This window comes from Microcaecilia unicolor, chromosome 10 (genome assembly GCF_901765095.1).
Source record: "Microcaecilia unicolor chromosome 10, aMicUni1.1, whole genome shotgun sequence".
NCBI classification, from domain to species: Eukaryota; Metazoa; Chordata; class Amphibia; order Gymnophiona; family Siphonopidae; genus Microcaecilia; species Microcaecilia unicolor.
The window spans coordinates 206,721,083-206,740,693 of NC_044040.1; the positions used below are offsets into that span (position 1 = coordinate 206,721,083).

At 44.3% G+C, this 19,611-nt stretch overlaps 1 protein-coding gene and 1 pseudogene across 2 annotated transcripts in view; both read right to left on the reverse strand.

Moving 5' to 3' along the window:
• LOC115478505 (T-kininogen 1-like) overlaps positions 1 to 19,611 on the reverse strand; it is a 191,819-nt gene that overhangs the window by 142,004 nt on the left and 30,204 nt on the right. Inside the window, exons 10-11 of one of the 2 annotated variants that reach the window (XM_030215892.1) lie at positions 11,306 to 11,335; positions 9,442 to 10,233 (exon numbers count right to left, since the gene is read on the reverse strand). In XM_030215892.1, coding sequence (XP_030071752.1) covers positions 9,502 to 10,233; positions 11,306 to 11,335 — 762 coding nt within the window. In that variant the 3' untranslated portion in view covers positions 9,442 to 9,501. Of the gene's footprint in view, positions 1 to 9,441; positions 10,234 to 11,305; positions 11,336 to 19,611 lie in introns of those variants that run through there. The other variant, XM_030215893.1, reaches the window with a different exon arrangement.
• Positions 2,557 to 2,862, reverse strand: LOC115478509 (annotated as a pseudogene).

Here is a 19,611-nt window from a genome sequence, read left to right on the forward strand (position 1 = left end):
GCCACTGCTGCTCCTCTCTTGCTCAAACAGAAAAACAGCCACCCTCTGGTGCCCCCTTCGAGCCTACTGTGTATATCCCACCACAGTCAATGCCATACTGGGTTTTTAAAAATGCATAAGCATCATGGAACATGCATGCATCATATTGTAACCAGTAAGGTCATGAGAGCCAACTTTTGTAAATGATTGGGGATGCTAAACCGAATGGAAATTACCTGTCCTTTGGCAAAGTCAAGGAGGGTGCTCAAGCACCCACAGAGCTCGCTTCTATGGGCAGGGTAAATCATGGCTCTTGGGTGAGAGGGAGGGAGTATGGGGGAAGGGGTGAAGGTTGACTTATACAACAAAAACATTGATCAGACATTTTGCCCACTGTGGTCTGGTAAGGAAGTCTGGCATTTGAGCTTCCTTGCTGGATTCCTGAGTAATGGCTATAGGTATGGCCAAGCTTTCTCCACCTAGCAGGTTGGGACCCATACAGTCCTGAGACTGCTTTCAGTTTTTATTTTTGCAGTAGGTTCTATATCATTCTCAATAACCCGTTTTGCTCCTGGTATGTGAGAGCAGCAGCCACTTTGGAGGATGTTCAATTTGGGCCAAAGATTACACAAGGAAGGAGTTAGTACCTCTCCCTTCAGTGTACTGGGCAGATGCTAATTGCTAGATACTCCAAAGGGGCAAAATGGTGTCTTCTCCAGATCTGCTAGGGTAGTTGTTGGATCATCATTATCAAAGGTCACCAAGTGATGGCCAGACAAGGATAGTATTGGTTGAAAGTTTCGGAATGCCTTTTGCTAGTATACATCTGTAAAGTGTTCACTCAATCATTGTAGCACCTGGGATGTAAATTGCACCCTGAGTTCAGAGAAAACATAGAAGAGAAGCTTTGGGACATGCCACCATTGGTCTAGCATGGACAAATAGGAAAGTACAGTTATGCCTTACCCGCATTAGCTCGAGTAGAGCTCAGGTTCAATGTGGCTTACATAACAATTAGAAAAGCATGAACGTTTTCAAAATATATTAACAGAAAGTAAAATACACCATATAATGTTAGACCAGCAAACCTTGAGTTAGGAACAGATGTAATTAAAAACAATTTAAGCTAGGTAATTGAAATATGGAGGAAAAAGGTAAAGGGCTAGGATTAACTGGGATAGACAGGAGTAGTGGGAGGTGGGATGAGGTAAAAATTAATGCCGTGAGTTTATTTGAGAAGACTGCTTATTTTCTTAGACCAAAGAAGTGAGTTTTCAATAGACTTCGGAACAACAAATAATCATTGATGCATTTGATGGTTTTAGGTAAGGAGTTCCAAATTTTAGTGCCTTGATATGAAAAGTTAGCAATATGGATTGTTTTGTAGGTTACTTTTAGATTGTGTTGATATGTTGCTGAAATATAGAGGTTATAAATTTGGCCCATGGGCATGACTATTTAGAGTTTTATGTGATGCTATTGTTTTGTTTTATTTAGGTTGTTTTATGATATGTATATTTTATTATGAATGTTTTTATGTAAACCGCCTAGTCCTGTGGATAGTGCGGTATACAAACTGTGCAATCAATAAATAAGTAACGAAGAGCTCATTTTCAAAGGAGATTTCCTTCCAGCACTAGGCCAGTGAGAGAGAACCCGTGTCATTCAGGAAAGTATTTTTGGCTGGTGGGGATAAATAGGAGAAGCAGAAAGGATATAGTAAATGGAAACATACACAGCTAGATGGACTGATATCTTCTAGCAACCATAAATATTATTATTATTAGCATTTGTATAGCGCTACCAGACGCACGCAGCGCTGAACACCTGCTACAAAGAGACAGTCCCTGCTCAAAAGAGCTTACAATCTAAATAATACAGACAGACAAGACAGTTACGGGTGAGGGAGTAATGGGAGCTAAAAAGCACAATCAAACACACTGAACTGGGCTGGTTCATGCTGAATGTGATGTAATTTGTGACTTTACTGCCTCTGATGAGCAGAAAACATACCACTGAATGAATCATCAGGGAACTGCTTACAGAAACTTTTAAAAGGCACCCACCCATCCTCTTCTTAAAAAAACCTAAAAACATACATTGAAACAACAGGATATAATAAGGAGGGGGGGGGGGGGGGGGAGGAAGCAAAGAGACCAAGCAAGACTGCAGAAACTACGAGCTGCTGTTCTGAGGGAAATATCTGGTACTATCCTTTCAAAGGCCAAGATCTGGATAAAACCGTCCCAAGAGCATATATAAGCAATAACGTTTAGCATGATTACTTTTCTCTCATGTAATTCTGATATCTAAACATTGTACCATATTAAACACGGAAACTTGAATGCCATAATCCAGCTCCTGAGGCCGACCTATTCTCAGTAATTTGACTGTAAGGAATGAAAACTGTTAAGCCTTGTTGCTCTTGCACCAGGCATTTTGTCCTGAAGAAAATCAATACTTATAAATGCTTTAAAAAATGTGTATTATGTCTTAATACATTAGTAAAGTGGCACGCCATTAACAAGGGTTCTGATGATTACGCTAAACCAAAGCTGATCAGAATTGCAGGACATCTTATTCCGTGGGGTTCTGAATGACATTCAAGAAATAGTCTTTATCTGGAGCAACCATGATTTCATTTTTCTTGGAGCGTATGTGCAGGAATGTGAGATCATTCTGAGGATCAATGTCACGTACTGTACCTCGTGCTTTTATCATCAAACTGTGCATTAGACCTGCATACTGAACTGTCGTAGAATTGTTCATAGTACTTTTGATGGGAATACCTTCGGCATTGACAATGATGATTCCTTGCACTCCTTTCTGGCTCTGGATCCGCTTTAGCGTTTCTTCTACCTCCGCCATGATCCCGACACTGCGGCAACCAGTACAGACAATCGGGCACCAGCCCTTCCGCTTCTCTCTAACTGATGTGACAGCCTAGGTTTCTCTGCCCCATCTTTCTTTGCCCTCTACTCTGTCCCACCCCAGAGTCCTCTTTAATACTTTCTTTTTCCTACTTGCCTTTATTTCTGTGGTAGCTAATCCTCCTTCAGTGGCAGTAGAAAGCCTTCTCCTTTCTGGGACCCAAACCAACCAAAACAGCTAGATAGACACACTGATTTGTGTACAAGGTTAATTGACAATTAATTCCACGTTTTGGAACTCCATTGGTCTACCCCGCTTATCTATCTTTTTTTTTTTTTTTACACTGTAGCATCAACCACGGCTGAACCACACCGTGTGAAGCCTGCTGCTGTTGTCTCTCTTAAAATGTAATTAATAGTTTCAGAAAAATAACATTTCCTTTTAGAAGGTACAGGTGAGATCTAAAACCTGTGAGAGTGCAGGTGAAAGGGGTTCCGGGAAGGCACGAAGAAAGGGGGTGCAGGGAGCCGGGGAATCCCAACGGGGCAGATTTCATGTGCACAACACCCACATTCAGAAAGCTGGGCTACCAGAGGCAGAGAGGTTGGCTGGGTTAAGGAAGAAGGGGAGGAACTACCAGTCCCAGAATCCTTCTCTTCCCCACCTGGCTGTGCAAGAGTTAGGGGAGGAGATAGGAGATTGGGAAATGGTCTCTGAGGAAGGTGATGAGGGCCAGCTGGAGAGACTGGGGGCGGGGGAGTTGAAGAGTAGGATAAAATGGAGATTACTGAAGGGCTAGAGGAGGAACAGATGGAGATTGGATCTCTGGCTCAAACCCGAAAAGCTGCTGTAAGAGGGTGGCTAGCTGTGCCTTGGAGAGACTGGTGGAAAACTGGAGGAGAGAGGCTGAGGCGCTGGGGAAGATCTCTACTAAAGAGGGAACAGGTGCAACCTTGGGAGAGAAAGAGGGCTGGGCACAATTGAAACCCCAGCCTGAACCAGGTGGGAACCAAGCTGTGTAACTGTGCTGTAAGGAGGTGCAAGAAAGACTGTGTAAACTGTTTCCTACTGAAAAGGTCTGGGCTGCAACCTAACAAGCTACTGTGTTTTCTTTCTAATAATGTACTGTTCCCTAAGAGAAGTAATCTTAGGTCAAGTGAAGTGAAGTTACATGGACTGTTTTGAACCTGACTTGTGCTTTGGGTAGCAAGCCCTAAACAACCTGGAGTTAAGGTGTGCTTGGGCATTTATGTTGACCTGAAGCAAGAAAATAAAAGCCCTTACTTATAAACGTTATGCTTTGAATGTGCCTCTGTGAAAGGAACGGAGGGAGGAAGGAGTCCTGGAAGTTCTCAGGGCCTGGAGCTGAGGCTCAAAGCAGCCAGATTGCTGTGGAGTGAGGCAGCAGCCGTGTGAAGAAGAAGGCAGCTAAGCAGGGTTGAGCCTGGCTGGGTCCTGGAAGGGTGACCCAGCTACAAACCATATGAAACACTTAGGGCCATGTTTAGGGACCCTTTTACTAAGCTGCGGTAAAAAGGGCCCTGTGCTAGCGGCAGGGTTTGTTTTTCCCACTTTCTGAGGCCCTTTTTACTGCAGCGGGTAAAAAGGCCAAAAAAAAAGATATGACCATACGGTAAGATTGCTCTAACCATGTGGCTATGCGGGGGGGGGGGGGGGGGGGGGGCAGAGGGGAACACCAGTCTGCCAAAATGAGTTTGGGCAGATTGGATGGACCGTTCAGATTTTTATCTGCCGTCATTTACTATGTTACTACTAGTGGAACCATGCCTGTTTCCTCAACAATGAAATGAGCCCTAGGAAGGCTGTCATGTAAACCTTTTTTTTCTCTCTCTCCCCTGCCCTCCCATCCGTGTCCTGCAATTCTCTCCTCTACTGTCCTCCCATCCCATCCATTCTCCTCTGCCCCGCTCTGCCCTCCCCTTCCCTCCCTCCCCTCGATGTCCCGCAATTCTCTCCTCCCCTCGATTTGTACCTGAACGTTCTCTGGCTGGCTGGCTTCTGTTCCGTTCGTAACAACCCTTCTGACGTCAGCCAGCCTCCAGCGTTCCCTTCCCTCTCACTGTTCCGCCCTCTGACGTCATTACGTTTTGACGCGAGAGCAGGGCAATGAGTGGTTATAGATGTTATGAACCCAGGCATCCAGACGTAGAATGTTGGAGGTGCAAATTATTATATAGGATGTTACCGCCACTCATTGAGGGTGCCCGATTACCACCTGGTAACCCCCTGCAGAAATATTTTTTGAATATTTACGCTACCACCGTAAATGCCATGCACTGGGGGTGGAACTACTGCTGGTACTCACGTTGGGCCGGCAGTAGCTTAGTAAAAGGGCCCCTTAGTAAATGGCACCCAAAGTTAGATGGCGTTAAAATCCACACTTAGTGCCAATTCTGTAAAAGTGCTAAGCAACCTTTATAGAATAGCGCTTTAGAGTGGGTGCCCACACCTAATTGTGGACGCGAAGACTATGCCTGCCAAAAGCTAGTGTAAATCTGTGCACCCAACTGATGGCAGTTGAGTGCTCAAATCCAAGTATTCCATATGGGAATGCCCCTGATCCACCTATGCCCGTCCCACAGCCATGCCCCTTTTAAAGCTGTGTGTGAGACAATTTAGGCACCCAGTGTTATAGCACATAGGCAGATCCAAATGTATGTCTTAATTTGTGCCAATTAATGTCAATAATTGATTGTTAATGGCTCATTAACTTAATCAGTTTGCATGCGGATCTGGATCCACGCTTTGGGCGACCTTTATAGAATCCAGCGGTTAACATGTGGTTTACCATGCAGTAACTACTAGTGCACAACCGTGTTAAGGGGCTTTGCGGTTGTTTCGGAATGAGTGTGTGGTAAACCGTGCGTTAGGTGCTTTCGTGTTAGGTGGCTATCAAGGGCGAGGAATGGGTTTGGTGGTTAGTGTGCTGCAAATACTGTTGCAATTAGAAGGCGGTGCCAATTAAGGGGTCCTTTTACTAAGTTGCGGTAAAAGGGGGGGGTCTGCGCTTGTGTCGGTGCGTGTTTTTGATGCACGCTGAGGCACCCTTTTACCGTAGCGAGTAAAAGGCTGTCTTTTTTTTCTTTCTTTTCTGAAAAAGAAATGGCCGTGCGGTAAGTGAACTACTTGGCGCGCGGCCATTTTGGGGAGGAGCACTTACCGACAACTATTGAGGTGGCTGTAAGGTCTCCCGCACTAACCCGGCGGTAACTGCTGCCCGATTACTGTTGGGTAAGCACCAGCACTACAAAACGTTTTTGTAGTGCCGGAAATGGCATGCGCTGGGGGTAGTTCTGGATTGGTGTGCAGCAATGCCCCTAACTGAAATAATTGGTTGTTAGGGAAGGGGTTTACATATATTCAGGTACTTATTTTGTACCAGGGGCAATGGAGGGTTAAGTGACTTGCCCAGAGTCACAGGGAGCTGCAGTGGGAATTGAACTCAGTTCCCCAGGCTCAAAGTCCACTGCACTAACCACTAGGCTATTCCTCCACTAGCAACATTCCATGTAGAAGCCTTCAATCCGTTCAGAACGCTGCTGCACGTCTTATATTCCGCGAAAACCGATATACTCATATCACCCCTCTCCTTAAATCACTTCATTGGCTTCCGATCAGATATCGCGTACAATTCAAGCTCCTCCTCCTTACCTACAAATGCACTCAGTCTGCGGCTCCTCACTACCTCTCCACCCTCATCTCCCCCTATGTTCCTGCCCGCAACCTCCGCTCACAGGACAAAGCCCTTCTCTCAGTACCCTTCTCCACCACTGCCAACTCCAGGCTCCGCTCATTCTGCCTTGCCTCACCCTATGCCTGGAATAATCTTCCTTTACCCATACGTCATGCCCCCTCCTTACCCATCTTCAAATCTCTGCTTAAAACTCACCTCTTCAATGCTGCCTTCGGCGCCTAACCGCCCGAGAAATATAAAATGCCCCAATCTATCCACCCTATCAGATTAACTGTTCACTCGTCCTCTAGATTGTTCACTTGTCTTTAGATTCTTCTCTTGTCCTTTAGATTGTAAGCTCTTTGAGCAGGGACTGTCCTTCTATGTTTGAATTGTACAGCGCTGCGTAACCCTAGTAGCGCTTTAGAAATGTTTGTTAGTAGTAGTAGAAGCCTGCCCTTGCAGATCACCAATGCGGCCGCACAGGCTTCTGTTTCTGTGAGTCTGACGTCCTGCACGTATGACTCACAGAAACAGAAGCTTGCGCAGCCGCGTTGCTGATCTGCAAGGGCAGGCTTCTACATGGAATGTTGCTAGTGGAATAGCCGGATATATGCAAAAGCAAATCCCACCGTCCTCAGTAAGAATAACAAAATATCCTCTATAGAACTAGGACTTTCTTTGTGGAAATATACCGAGGAAAATAGTCAATACTTAAAGCATTTTACATTAAAGTATTGACTATTTTCCTCGGTATATTTCCACAAAGAAAGTCCTAGTTCTATAGAGGATATTTTTGTTATTCTTTTCACTATTGAGTAACAGTAGTAATCAATGTGTATATAAAAAAGCATTTTACATTATTTATATACACATTGATTACTACTGTTACTCAATAGTGAAAAGAGTGCCCTCAGAAACAACCACTCTTTTGACGGCAATATAATTTCTTTTGCCACGGTGGCATAGCACCTCTTTCATCGGGCCACTCTTGTGCATAAACGTATATGTATGTGCTATTTCCTCAGTTGATAGTGCTAAAACAAAACATTGTGCTTAAATCAAAAACGTGTACTTGTCTTAAAACGTTTTTCTCCCCCAGAATTTTATAGTTCAATCAATCACTCTTCTAGATTGAATAGAAGGCTTCCCCTCAGTTCCCCAGGATCAAAGTCTATTGCTAGCACCTAATTATTTCTAGTTAAGGGCTTGTTAATTAACTTGCGTGAACATCTTGGGTGCGTGCCCAAATTTAGGCATGAAAATTTGGGCCAGCAAGGAAAAAGGAGGACAAGTCCCTCACATAAACGTGAATAGCAAACAGAAGAGTGAGGTAGACTCAAGGAGGATATCAAGAAGTCTGTAATATCAAACCTCATAAAAACGACCCGACACGGCACAAAGACCTGCCTCAGGGGTCAAATGGATCTCTTATGTTGTAGCGAAAAGACATAAACTTAAAAGTAAAGTCAAGGTCCTGGCTTTTGAGCCTCTGTATAATCGTCCGTCAGATGGTGTTTGCAGCACAGCCACTTTTTCCTACTGAGGATTTTACAGAGGCTCAACAACCAGGATGTTGGCTTTTAAGTTTATGTTTTTTCCCTACAACTTAAAATTTGACCCCTGAGTCAGGCCTTTGTGCCGAAACACAGCTGTGTCGGGTCGTTTTTATGCTGTTTAATTTTAAAGACTTCTTGATATCCTCCTTGAGTCTACCTCACTCTTACATAAGTAGATAAGTATTGCCATACTGGGAAAGACCAAAGGTCCATCAAGCCCAGCATCCTGTTTCCAACAGTGGCCAATCCAGGTCACAAATACCCGGCAAGATCCTAAAAATGTACAAAACATTTTATACTGCTTACCCCAGAAACAGTGGATTTTCCCCAAGTCCATTTAATAATGGTCTATGGACTTTTTCTTTAGGAAGTCATACAAACCTTTTTTAAACTCTGCTAAGCTAACCGCCTTTAACACATTCTCTGGCAACGAATTCCAGAGTTTAATTACACGTTGAGTGAAGAAATATTTTCTACGATTCGTTTTAAATTTACTACTTTGTAGCTTCATCGCGTACCCCCTAGTCCTAGTATTTTTGGAAAGCGTGAACAGACGCTTCCCATCTACCCGTTCAACTCCACTCATTATTTTATAGACCTCTATCATATCTCCCCTCAGCCGCCTTTTCTCCAAGCTGAAGAGCCCTAGCCACTTTAGCCTTTCCTCATAGGGAAGTCGTCCCATCCCCTTTATCATTTTCGTCGCCCTTCTCTGCACCTTTTCTAATTCCACTATATCTTTTTTTAGATGCGGCGACCAGAATTGAACACAATATTCGAGGTGCAGTCGCACCATGGAGCGATACAAAGGCATTATAACATCCTCATTTTTGTTTTCTTCTGCTTGCTCTGAAAATTAGGGCACCATATATAGAATTCAGGAGTAAGTGCTTTCCTGCTAACTCCAATTAAAGAACCACAAAGTAGCCACAGATTTAGCATGCTAACTGGGAACACCCTGATAGTTGCCATGTCAAATCTGCAACTACTGCTCAGTAAGGTCCCATGTTAAACCATGATAACTGCAAATTTTACCATGGTTTAGTAAAAGGGCCCCTTCGTATTATAGTACTGGTCTTAATTTGGAGTTTCGGCTACAATGACTTAAGTAGAGAGGTATGGTAGCCGTGTTGACTCAAATCATTATGATGCCTATTGCAGACTATGATGGTACAAATTTGAATCAAAATTAAAGCACCAAACTTCTCTCTTTCTCTCTCTTTTTTTTTTTTACATTGAAAATATTTATTTTGACATTGTTTTTATATCAAACACAACTGTCAACAAGGGTTCCTAGTACAGACCTTCTCACCCCATTGACAAGTCTGAAACATCAAATGGTTCAGAAAAGAACATTCTAGAATCTGAAGTTTATTAAGTAATAGTTTAAACATTAGGTCAGTTGAGGAGGTCTGCATCACTGAAGGTTCCAGGAACCGCAGGCGGTCCTGGGTCCACAGACTCGTTTTTTTCAATTATAGGTTTTTTCTCTGCCGAATCAGTAGGTATATTTGGATTATTAAGACTTGGTATGGACTTCCATGGATCTCCAGGACATAGTGCCGGTTTTGCCGTAGGGAGATCCAGTGAAAATGCACCAGGTAGATCTAGAACATGGCCCTCTGGTTCCTCTGTAAGATTAGGGATAATCACGTCTGTATTGTCTTCATCCAGGATAATAACAGTGTGTAATGTAGTTGTTAACACAGCTGGGTCTTCTGATGTAGGTGTTAAGACATCTGGTTCTTTTGATGTAGGTGATGGCACAACTGGCTGTTCTATAATGGGAGGAAGAGTAGAGATGGGTTTCTCTGGAACGGAAGTTGTTAATATGGTGGTGTGTGGTTTCATGGTAATGTGTTCATTGGATTCTTCTGAAGAGTCACACTTCTTTTTATCATGCTTTCCTTTTCCTTTGTCTTTGCCTTTGCCCTTGCCTTTGCCTTTTTTGTCCTTCTTTGGTTTTTTCCCTTTGTGGTCACAGTCATCTTGATGCCCATAGGCATGTCCCCGAGGGGGTCTATGTCTTGGTCCATGTCCATGTCCCCGTCCAGGTTTCCATCGAACTGGTACAACATTTTCATATCCCAGCATTCGAAAAGGAGAAAGACCTGGGACATATCTGGGGTTCTACAAACAAAAAAACATATTGAGATCACATTCTTAATACTATATACAAGACATCTTTAGAATCGGAGCCTTGAACACTTGCTTGAGTTACAAACTGCAGACTACTTACTACTACATGTTAAAAAAAACGCAAGAAACAAAGAGAGGTTAAGGATAGTAAGACTGAGGATAAGCTTTTCCTGATTTATGACGGTCTTTTGCCCATTCTCTCTTTATGAAGGGGGGGGGGGGGAAAGCTTAGAGCAAAGGTAACTAGTTCATTTTAATCAGTTATCACTAATCCAGTTTTCTGTTGAACCTAACTTCCCACCTTGGTGTGTAGCATCATTTTGACAAAGTTGTCAAGGCAACACTGGACTCCAAGCCAGTAGGATGGAAGCCTGTAACTTCTTTGTCGCTCAAATTAGGGGAGATCTTAGAGGGGTTTTGGGGTACAGATGGGGATAAGGAAGACTAGAGAAATGGGGGGGGGGCTTTTGGAATGTTGCAAGGCAGTAATCAAAGCACCTAGCATTATTTTATGTGGGGAGGGGAAGAGAAGTAGGAATCATGATGAATGGCACTTATTTTTCATATTGGTCAGGGGGTGGAGGATTCCTGAGCACCAGACAGGCACATTTTGGCCTGCTATTCCTGCACATTGGTTTGCAGCTCAAGTTAGGTGGTCAAGTCTGAAAATCAGCATTAACTGTTTAACATTCAGTCTAATTCCGCCTCTGGTGCTTGCCCATTTTTAAACAGGCATCTACATGTGTAAACAGTAGCATTTACATATGTAGATGGCACACATATGTAATTACTGATTTTATTTTGGTACTGTTTGCATATGTGGAGGTTGATAGATGTGTAGATTTTAAAGGGGGGGGGGAATGTTGTGAGGATGCTTTTGGTGGTCCAAAAAGCTATATACATATTTCAAATTTTAAAGTGCTAATACATGTATATTATAAAAAATAAATTCCTCTTTGTCTTTTTCATCTGCTCTGAGGTACTCGTGGTGTCAACTATCTGCTCATTTGAACCTCTGGTCTCCACCAGTGATTGGGGGGGGGGGGGGGGCAATTGTACTTACCACAGCATCCTCAGAGGCATCCAATTCCACCTGAAAAAAAAAAAAAGTTACTTCACTCGGCTTCTTAATTGGCTCATCTTGAATGTGTAGTTTTTTAAAATTTGGCCCTTGGACGTGTAACTCGCAATGAGTGAATATATATATTTCAAAACTGACACGTAGTGCTTACACGTGTAAAGACCCTTGCAATACAGCTTTTTTTCTTGTGAAATGGTTATTGCCACTAAATATGTTGGAAAACATACACGTATTTTTCAGCATCCGTATACATATTTTACAGAAGGCTTGCATTTGGCAGAGCCTTTTGTAAAATACTCAGGGAAATGTGAGTATCCCCACCTAGACGTCCTAATTCCTAGCAAGTGGCTGAGAAAATAAAGGCTAAAGAGTTAGCGTTCCAGAAATATAGAAAATCTCAAGAAGAGGAACATAGGGAGGAATACCGGATGAAACTGAAAGAAGCCAAGAGAGAGGTACGTCTGGCGAAGGTGCAAGCGGAAGAACAAATGGCTAGAATTGTAAGGAGGGGCGACAAAAATTTCTTCAGGTTTATTAGTGAAAGGAGAATGACTAAAAAGGGAATTGTGAGACTAAAAGATACAGCGAACCGCTATGTAGATAATGATGAAGAAAAAGCCAATTTGCTAAATAGATACTTTTGTTCTGTTTTCACTGAAGAAAATCCTGGAGAAGGACCGCGAGGGACTGGCAAAAGTACAACTGAGAATGGAATGGATATAGCACCGTTCACGGAAGAGAGTGTGTATCAACAACTTGGAAAGCTAAAGGTAGACAAAGCCATGGGACCGGACAGGATCCACCCCAGAATATTAAGGGAGCTCAGAGAGGTTCTGGTGGGTCCTCTTAAAGATTTGTTTAATAAATCCTTGGAGACGGGAGAGGTTCCGAGGGATTGGAGAACGGCGGAGGTAGTCCCTCTTCGCAAAAGTGGTGATAGGGAAGAAGCTGGAAACCACAGGCCGGTAAGCCTCACTTCGGTTATTGGAAAAGTAATGGAAGCGATGCTGAAGGAAAGGATAGTGAATTTCCTGGAAGCCAATAAGTTGCAAGATCCGAGACAACATGGTTTTACCAGAGGGAAATCGTGCCAAACGAATCTCATTGAATTCTTTGATTGGGTAACTGGAGAATTGAATCATCGACGTGCTATAGACGTAATCTACTTAGATTTTAGCAAAGCTTTTGACACGGTTCCCCACAGGAGGCTCTTAAATAAACTAAATGGGCTGAAGATAGGTCTCGAAGTGGTGAACTGGATTAGGAACTGGTTGACGGACAGACGACAGAGGGTGGTAGTAAATGGAGTTCGCTTGGAGGAGGGAAAGGTGAGTAGTGGAGTGCCTCAGGGATCGGTGCTGGGGCCGATTCTGTTCAATATATTTGTGAGTGACATTGCCGAAGGGTTAGAAGGTAAATTTTGCCTATTTGTGGATGATACTAAGATTTGCAACAGAGTGGACACCCGGGAGGGAGTGGAAAGCATGAAAAGGATCTGAGGAAACTAGAAGAATGGTCTAAGGTTTGGCAATTAAAATTCAATGCGAAGAAATGCAAAGTGATGCATTTAGGGAGTAGAAACCCACGAGAGACTTATGTGTTAGGCAGTGAGAGTCTGATAGGTACTGAGGGGGAGAGGGATCTTGGGGTGATAGTATCCAAGGATCTGAAGGCGACGAAACAGTGTGACAAGGCGGTGGCCGTAGCGAGAAGGTTGCTAGTCTGTATAGAGAGAGGTGTGATCAGCAGAAGAAAGGAAGTGTTGATGCCCCTGTACAAGTCGTTGGTGAGGCCCCACCTGGAGTATTGTGTTCAGTTTTGGAGGCCGTACCTTGCAAAGGATGTTAAAAAAATGGAAGCAGTGCAAAGAAAAGCTACGAGAATGGTATGGGATTTGCGTTCCAAGACATATGAGCAGAGACTTGCTGACCTGAACATGTACCCTGGAGGAAAGGAGGAACAGGGGTGATATGATACAGACGTTCAAATACTTGAAAGGTATTAATCCGCAAACAAATCTTTTCCGGAGATGGGAAGGCGGTAGAAAGAGAGGACATGAAATGAGATTGAAGGGGGGCAGACTCAGGAAAGATGTCAGGAAGTATTTTTTCACAGAGAGGGTGGTGGATGCTTGGAATGCCTTCCCGCGGGAGGTGGTGGAGATGAAAACGGTAACGGAATTCAAACATGCGTGGGATATGCATAAAGGAATCCTGTGCAGTAGGAATGGATCCTCAGAAGCTTAGCCGAAATTGGGTGGCGGAGCAGGTGGGGGGAAGAGAGGTTGGTGGTTGGGAGGCGAGGATAGTGGAGGGCAGACTTATATGGTCTGTGCCAGAGCCAGTGATGGGAGGCGGGACTGGTGGTTGGGAGGCGGGAAATACTGCTGGGCAGACTTGTACGGTCTGTGCCCTGAAAAAGGCAGGTACAAATCAAGGTAAGGTATACACATATGAGTTTATCTTGTTGGGCAGACTGGATGGACCATGCAGGTCTTTTTCTGCCGTCATCTACTATTTTACTATGTAGAAGTCCAATGCAAAATGGAGCTTCAAATTTGTTGAAGTTGGCCCATCAGAAGATGGGCCAGTTTTAAACGGGCATGGTTTAATTGGCTAACTGCCAACCCCAAATAACTAAGGTCCAAGCTGTATGTTAATTTCAGGGAGATGCGTTGAAAAACATAACAACTGCCATACTGGGCCAGACAAGTTTGCATCAAGCCCAGTATTCTCTTTCTAACAGCGGCCAATCCAGGTAACATGTACCAGTCAGGATCCCAAATAGTAGATAGATTCCATGGAGCAGAGACTTTCCCCAAGTTCACCTGGTTAATAAGTCTGAGTGGAAGAGTAGCTTAATGGTTCGTGCAGTGCGCTTTGATCTTATAGATCTGGGTTCAATTCCCACAGCAACTCCTTGTGACCTTGGGCAAGTCACTTAACCCTCCATTGCCTCAGGTACAAAAACGTAGATTGTGAGCCCTCTAGGGACAGAGAAAGTACCTGCATATAATGTTTACAGCACTGCGTTTATCTAGTAGTGCTATATAAATGATTAGTAGTAGTAATTTATGGACTTTCTCCAATAACTTAAACTCTTTTTTAATATCCAGCCATATTAATGCCTTTTTATAAACAAATTTTAGAGCTTAATTATGCTATTTCTTCTATTTGTTTTAAATGTGCCTCCTAGTAACTTCATTAAAATGTTTTATTACGTATTGTGTTGACGTTGTAAGTAGTATGCCATGCCACACTTTGTATTGTTATTTGAATATTTTTACTGCTGTAATTGTATATTGCTTATGTTTGATCTATTCTTACTGTACACCACCTTGAGTGAATTCCTTCAAAAACGTGGTAAATAAATCCTAATCTCTATATATAAAAGGCACCACCAACTTTCTAAATGAAGCCTCCAGCCGGAAGTGTGAAGGGGGAGAGATATCCGGTTTCCCCATGAGTGTCTGCCCCACCCTCGCTCTCTCTGTAACACAAACAGTGAAGGAAAACACAGCAAAGCACGAAATCAAATCCCTCTCTCTGTAACAGTGAAGGACGCAGAGGGGGGAGGGGAGAGAGGGCAGAAGCCCTCACTATCTCTGTAACACAAACACAGCACAGCAGGAAACAACACTGAAGGACTCGACTGGGAGGGGGGAAGGGGGAGGGAGCAGAGGGGACAACACAGGGGAAGGGAGAGAGGGCAGGGACACACACACTCCCACATGCACACAGAAGAAAACCTTGCTAGCCCCCGTTTCATTTGCATCAGAAACGGGTTTTTTTTTACTAGTAAATAAATAATTGTGTGCCCCCTAATTTTTGCAGTTTATGAAAGAGTGAACAATCAATTCACATTTTCCTGTTCTGCTCCACTCATGAGTTTATAGACTTCTATCGTATCTCCCCTCTGCTGTCTCGTCTCCAAGCTGAAGAGCCCTAAACTCTTTAACCTTTCCTCATAGAGAGTCATTTCATTTCCTTTAACATTTTGATCATCTTCCTCTTTACCTGTTCTAGCTACACTATACCTTTTTTGAGAGGTGGTGACTAGAATTGCACACTATACTCAAGCTGCAGTCGCACCAACAAGCGATATTATGCATGTGAATCTGTAATGAATTATGGGTATTTAAATTATTCTAAATTTATTTAAGCAGCCCTGATGCTGAATAAAAAAGTATTCTGGTGCTCAGGAAATACTGGATAGTAGGCAGTCTAGATTACAGTAACATAAAGTAGGAGGTATTACTCGATTAGATTGTAAGCTCTTTGAGCAGGGACTGTCTTTCTTCTATGTTTGTGCAGCGCTGCGTATGCCTTGTAGCGCTATAGAAATGCTAAATAGTAGTAGTAGTAGTAGTAATACAAATCTGCATCTCATAGAAGGCATCACAGAATAGTGATATAAGAATATCGCTTGGCTTTCCTGCTACACTGGACTAAATACAGAAGCCAAACAGTTTAGCTCTAACTCCACCTGCTGTTAGGAGGTCCACAACTGTCTCCCACTCCACATCTCTAGTGAAGCATCATGGTCCAAATTCGAAAAAGCGGTTTGGCTTTTCCTTTTTTTTTCCTTTGGGAAACTTCCTCTTTCCTCACTTCAAGCCTCTGCAGTTTACCTAGCTCCAGTCCTTCCTGGAACTATATCCTTATTCATCTAGTAGTTAGTGATTTCGTTTGTTTTTTTTTTCTTGGTGTCTTTTGGTATTGGGGTGAGAGTAGGATGTTGCCATTTTCCTTGGGGAAGAGACCTTGTTGATGCAAGTAGTTTAAGTGGGATGTGAGGTCTGCTATGAAGCGGTGGGGGGGGGGGGCGGATTTTATTAGGTAGCTGGGGCAGGTATCCAATTGACAATGAGTGTTTCAGAACCTATTAATCGCCTGGGTAACTGTTTCGGCGGTAAGGAGAGCAAAGTTTGACCAGGTTCAGTCCGTAGGGTATTCACCAGGGGTTGGGTCCAAACCGTTGATGAAGTTATCGATATCGGTGTTGTCCTGAGGTCGAGTTTTACGTAGGTTTGCAATTTTTTCGTTTTTACGCCCCCCCCCCTTCCTCGGGTACTTCGTTCTGTAGATAAATCTCTCTTATCTGTCCCCTTCTCCTCTACTGCTAATTCCAGACTCCGTTCCTTTTATCTTGCTGCACCTCACGCCTGGAATAGACTTCCCGAGCCCGTACGTCTAGCCCCATCTTTGGCTGTTTTCAAGTCCAAACTTAAAGCCCACCTCTTTACCACTGCTTTTGACTCCTAACCACTACTCACTTGCCCTGTCCTTTTATCCTCACCTGTTTTAAGCTATGGGCCCCTTTCATTTGCTCCCAGGAGGAAGTTAACCTTACTTCTATGAATAATACTGCTTGCAAAGTTTAATGCAAGCTGCATCATCCATTTTGCACAATAATGAGTTGATTTGCATGCAGCACAGCTCATCATGTTTTAGCACACTCTGGATCAGATTTTCATGCGCCCTTACAGAAAAAAGGCATTCAGTGCTCCAAAATATAAAGGTTTTGAAAATGACTGAAGTAAGATCTTTCCAGGTTTTTTTTTTTTTTTTGGGGGGGGGGGGGAAATGAGGAGGTTAGGGGAGGTCAAAGGCGCTGCCCTTTTTCACAATGGGGTGTCCACAGTAGGAGGGAGGGCTCCTGGAATCCTTGAGCAGGAGTGTCCAAGATTTTTCAACAGTGGGCTGCATGATCAGAAATCCCTGAGTGTGTGAGCTGCATGAATATGATAGTCTCTTTCAGGGCTGCCGAGAGGGGGAGGGGCATGGGGGGCAAAATTCCCCTGAGCCCGGCGCCGGGGTCTCTTTCCCTCCTGCTCCTGATGGGCCCTGAGTGATTGGGTCCCAACAGGAGCAGGAGACAGAAAGCTCCGGCGCTGGGCCCCCTCCAGCACTGCTCTTCGCTTGCTTCTACCACCATGCCGAGCGGCTGCTTTTCCTCCTCAGGCGCGTGCTTGGTTTTGAAACCGAGCATGAGCGACAAGAGATAAAAAGCAGTCACAAGGGCAGGGCAGGCATGGAGTGAAAAGCAGCGCTGGATTCTTCCGCTGGCAGGGCCTCGGGATCCCCAGCAGCCCCAAGGTACCTCAGTTGCAGCAGCAGCAGCAATCCGGGGAGGGGGGGGGGGCGGGAGAGGCGACTATCTGGGGAGGCGGTGGAGATCAGGGGAGATGGCAGCGGCCCTGGCCCGCCTCAGTCTCGCGTTGGCCCTGGTCTCTTCTAGTATGAGTTACACTCATCAAAATCTCTGAAACTCTTCTGAGCGTCTGACTTCATCCTACCAAATAGCCCTTCAGTGCTTCAATATATTTATTTTAGTTTTAAAAAAAATCTCAAATGGGCCACATTCCGAGGTCAGGTGGACCATATTTGGCTCAGGAGTTGCACATTGGATACCCCTGTCATAGGGGACAGTGGAAAAGGAGGGGAATGGAGAAGTTGCAGCTGAGGGCTATGTTTCCTCTTGCTCCTGCAGGACAGAGGGGGCATATCTCCTTTCTTCTCTTTTGCCTGTGTTGGGGGAGGGAGGGTAAGGGGGAAGTAAGGGGTATTCACTCAAATGAAACAATGAATGGTTGAAGTACATGTCAGGGAGGGCCTTGCTGCGGTGTTGTATGAAGTTACCTCCCCAGTCCGTGGGGAAAGAACACTTGTTTGGAAAGAATGAAGCACCAACCGGATATTGTGGTATGAGCAAGGATGAGACAAATTTGGGTTACCATATGGCTCCAGAAAAAGGAGGACGGATTGAGCCAGCCGGGTTTTACTTCCATTGCTTTCAATGGAAGTAATTGAGCCAGCCGGGTTTTACTTCCATTGCTGAAAGCAATGGAAGTAAAACCCGGCTGGCTCAATCCGTCCTCCTTTTTCTGGAGCCATATGGTATCCCGGAGATACCAAGTAGATATGAGAGTGCTTCTCCTTAAGAATCCTGAAAATATACATCTTGATATCATAGTAACATAGTAAATGACGGCAGAAAAAGACCTGCATGGTCCATCCAGTCTGCCCTACAAGATAAACTCATATGTGCTACTTTTTGTGTATACCTTACCTTGATTTGTACCTGTCCTTTTCAGGGCACAGACCGTATAAGTCTGCCCAGCACTATCCTCGCCTTCCGCCACCAGCTCTGCCACCCAATCTCGGCTAAGCTCCTTAGGATCCATTCCTTCTGAACAGGATTCCTTTATGTTTATCCCACGCGTGTTTGAATTCTGTTACCGTTTTCATTTCCACCACCTCCCGCGGGAGGGCATTCCAAGCATCCACTACTCTCTCCGTGAAAAAATACTTCCTGACATTTTTCTTGAGTCTGCCCCCCTTCAATCTCATTTCATGTCCTCTCGTTCTACCACCTTCGCACCTCCAGAAAAGGTTCGTTTGCGGATTAATACTTTTCAAATATTTGAACGTCTGTATCATATCACCCCTGTTTCTCCTTTCTTCCAGAGTATACATGTTCAGGTCATCAAGTCTCTCCTCATACGTCTTGTATCGCAAATCCCTTACCATTCTCGTAGCTTTTCTTTGCACCGCTTCAATTCTTTTTACATCCTTCGCAAGGTAGGGCCTCCAAAACTGAACACAATACTCTAGGTGGGGCCTCACCAACGACTTATACAGGGGCATCAACACCTCCTTTCCTCTGCTGGTCACACCTCTCTCTATACAGCCTAACAACCTTCTAGCTACGGCCACCGCCTTGTCACACTGTTTCGTCGCCTTCAGATCCTCAGATACTATCATCCCAAGATCCCTCTCCCCGTCTGTACCTATCAGATTCAGATATCTTTCTAAAAGTTGCTTCTCTTTTTTCAGTGCCGGATAATGGACTATAATCCGTATAGTGCTTTGGAAACCTTCAAAATCTGAACTAGATTTCCTGTTTGTGTTTGTTTTTTATGTTTTGCTTTGCTTTTGCCATTTCAGAGCTGCCAAGTTGGGGAGGATCCACTGCTTATTTCTAGGATAAGCAGCATAAAATGTACTGTTTTGGGATCTTGTCAGGTACTTGTGACCTGGATTGGCCACTGTTTTTAACACTGTTTATGGTAATATTGAAGAACTTAGGACAGGGATGGGCACACCAGTGGCGTAGCCACAGGTGGGCCTGGGTGGGCCAGGGCCCACCCACTTTTGCCTCAGGCCCTCCCAAAATTGTGACACTCTTGCTGTGGCTGGTGGGGATCCCTAAACCTCGCCAGCTGAAGATTTTCTTTCCTTCCAAATGTCAGCCAGCAGCACTTGCCTTGAGCTGATGCTGAGACC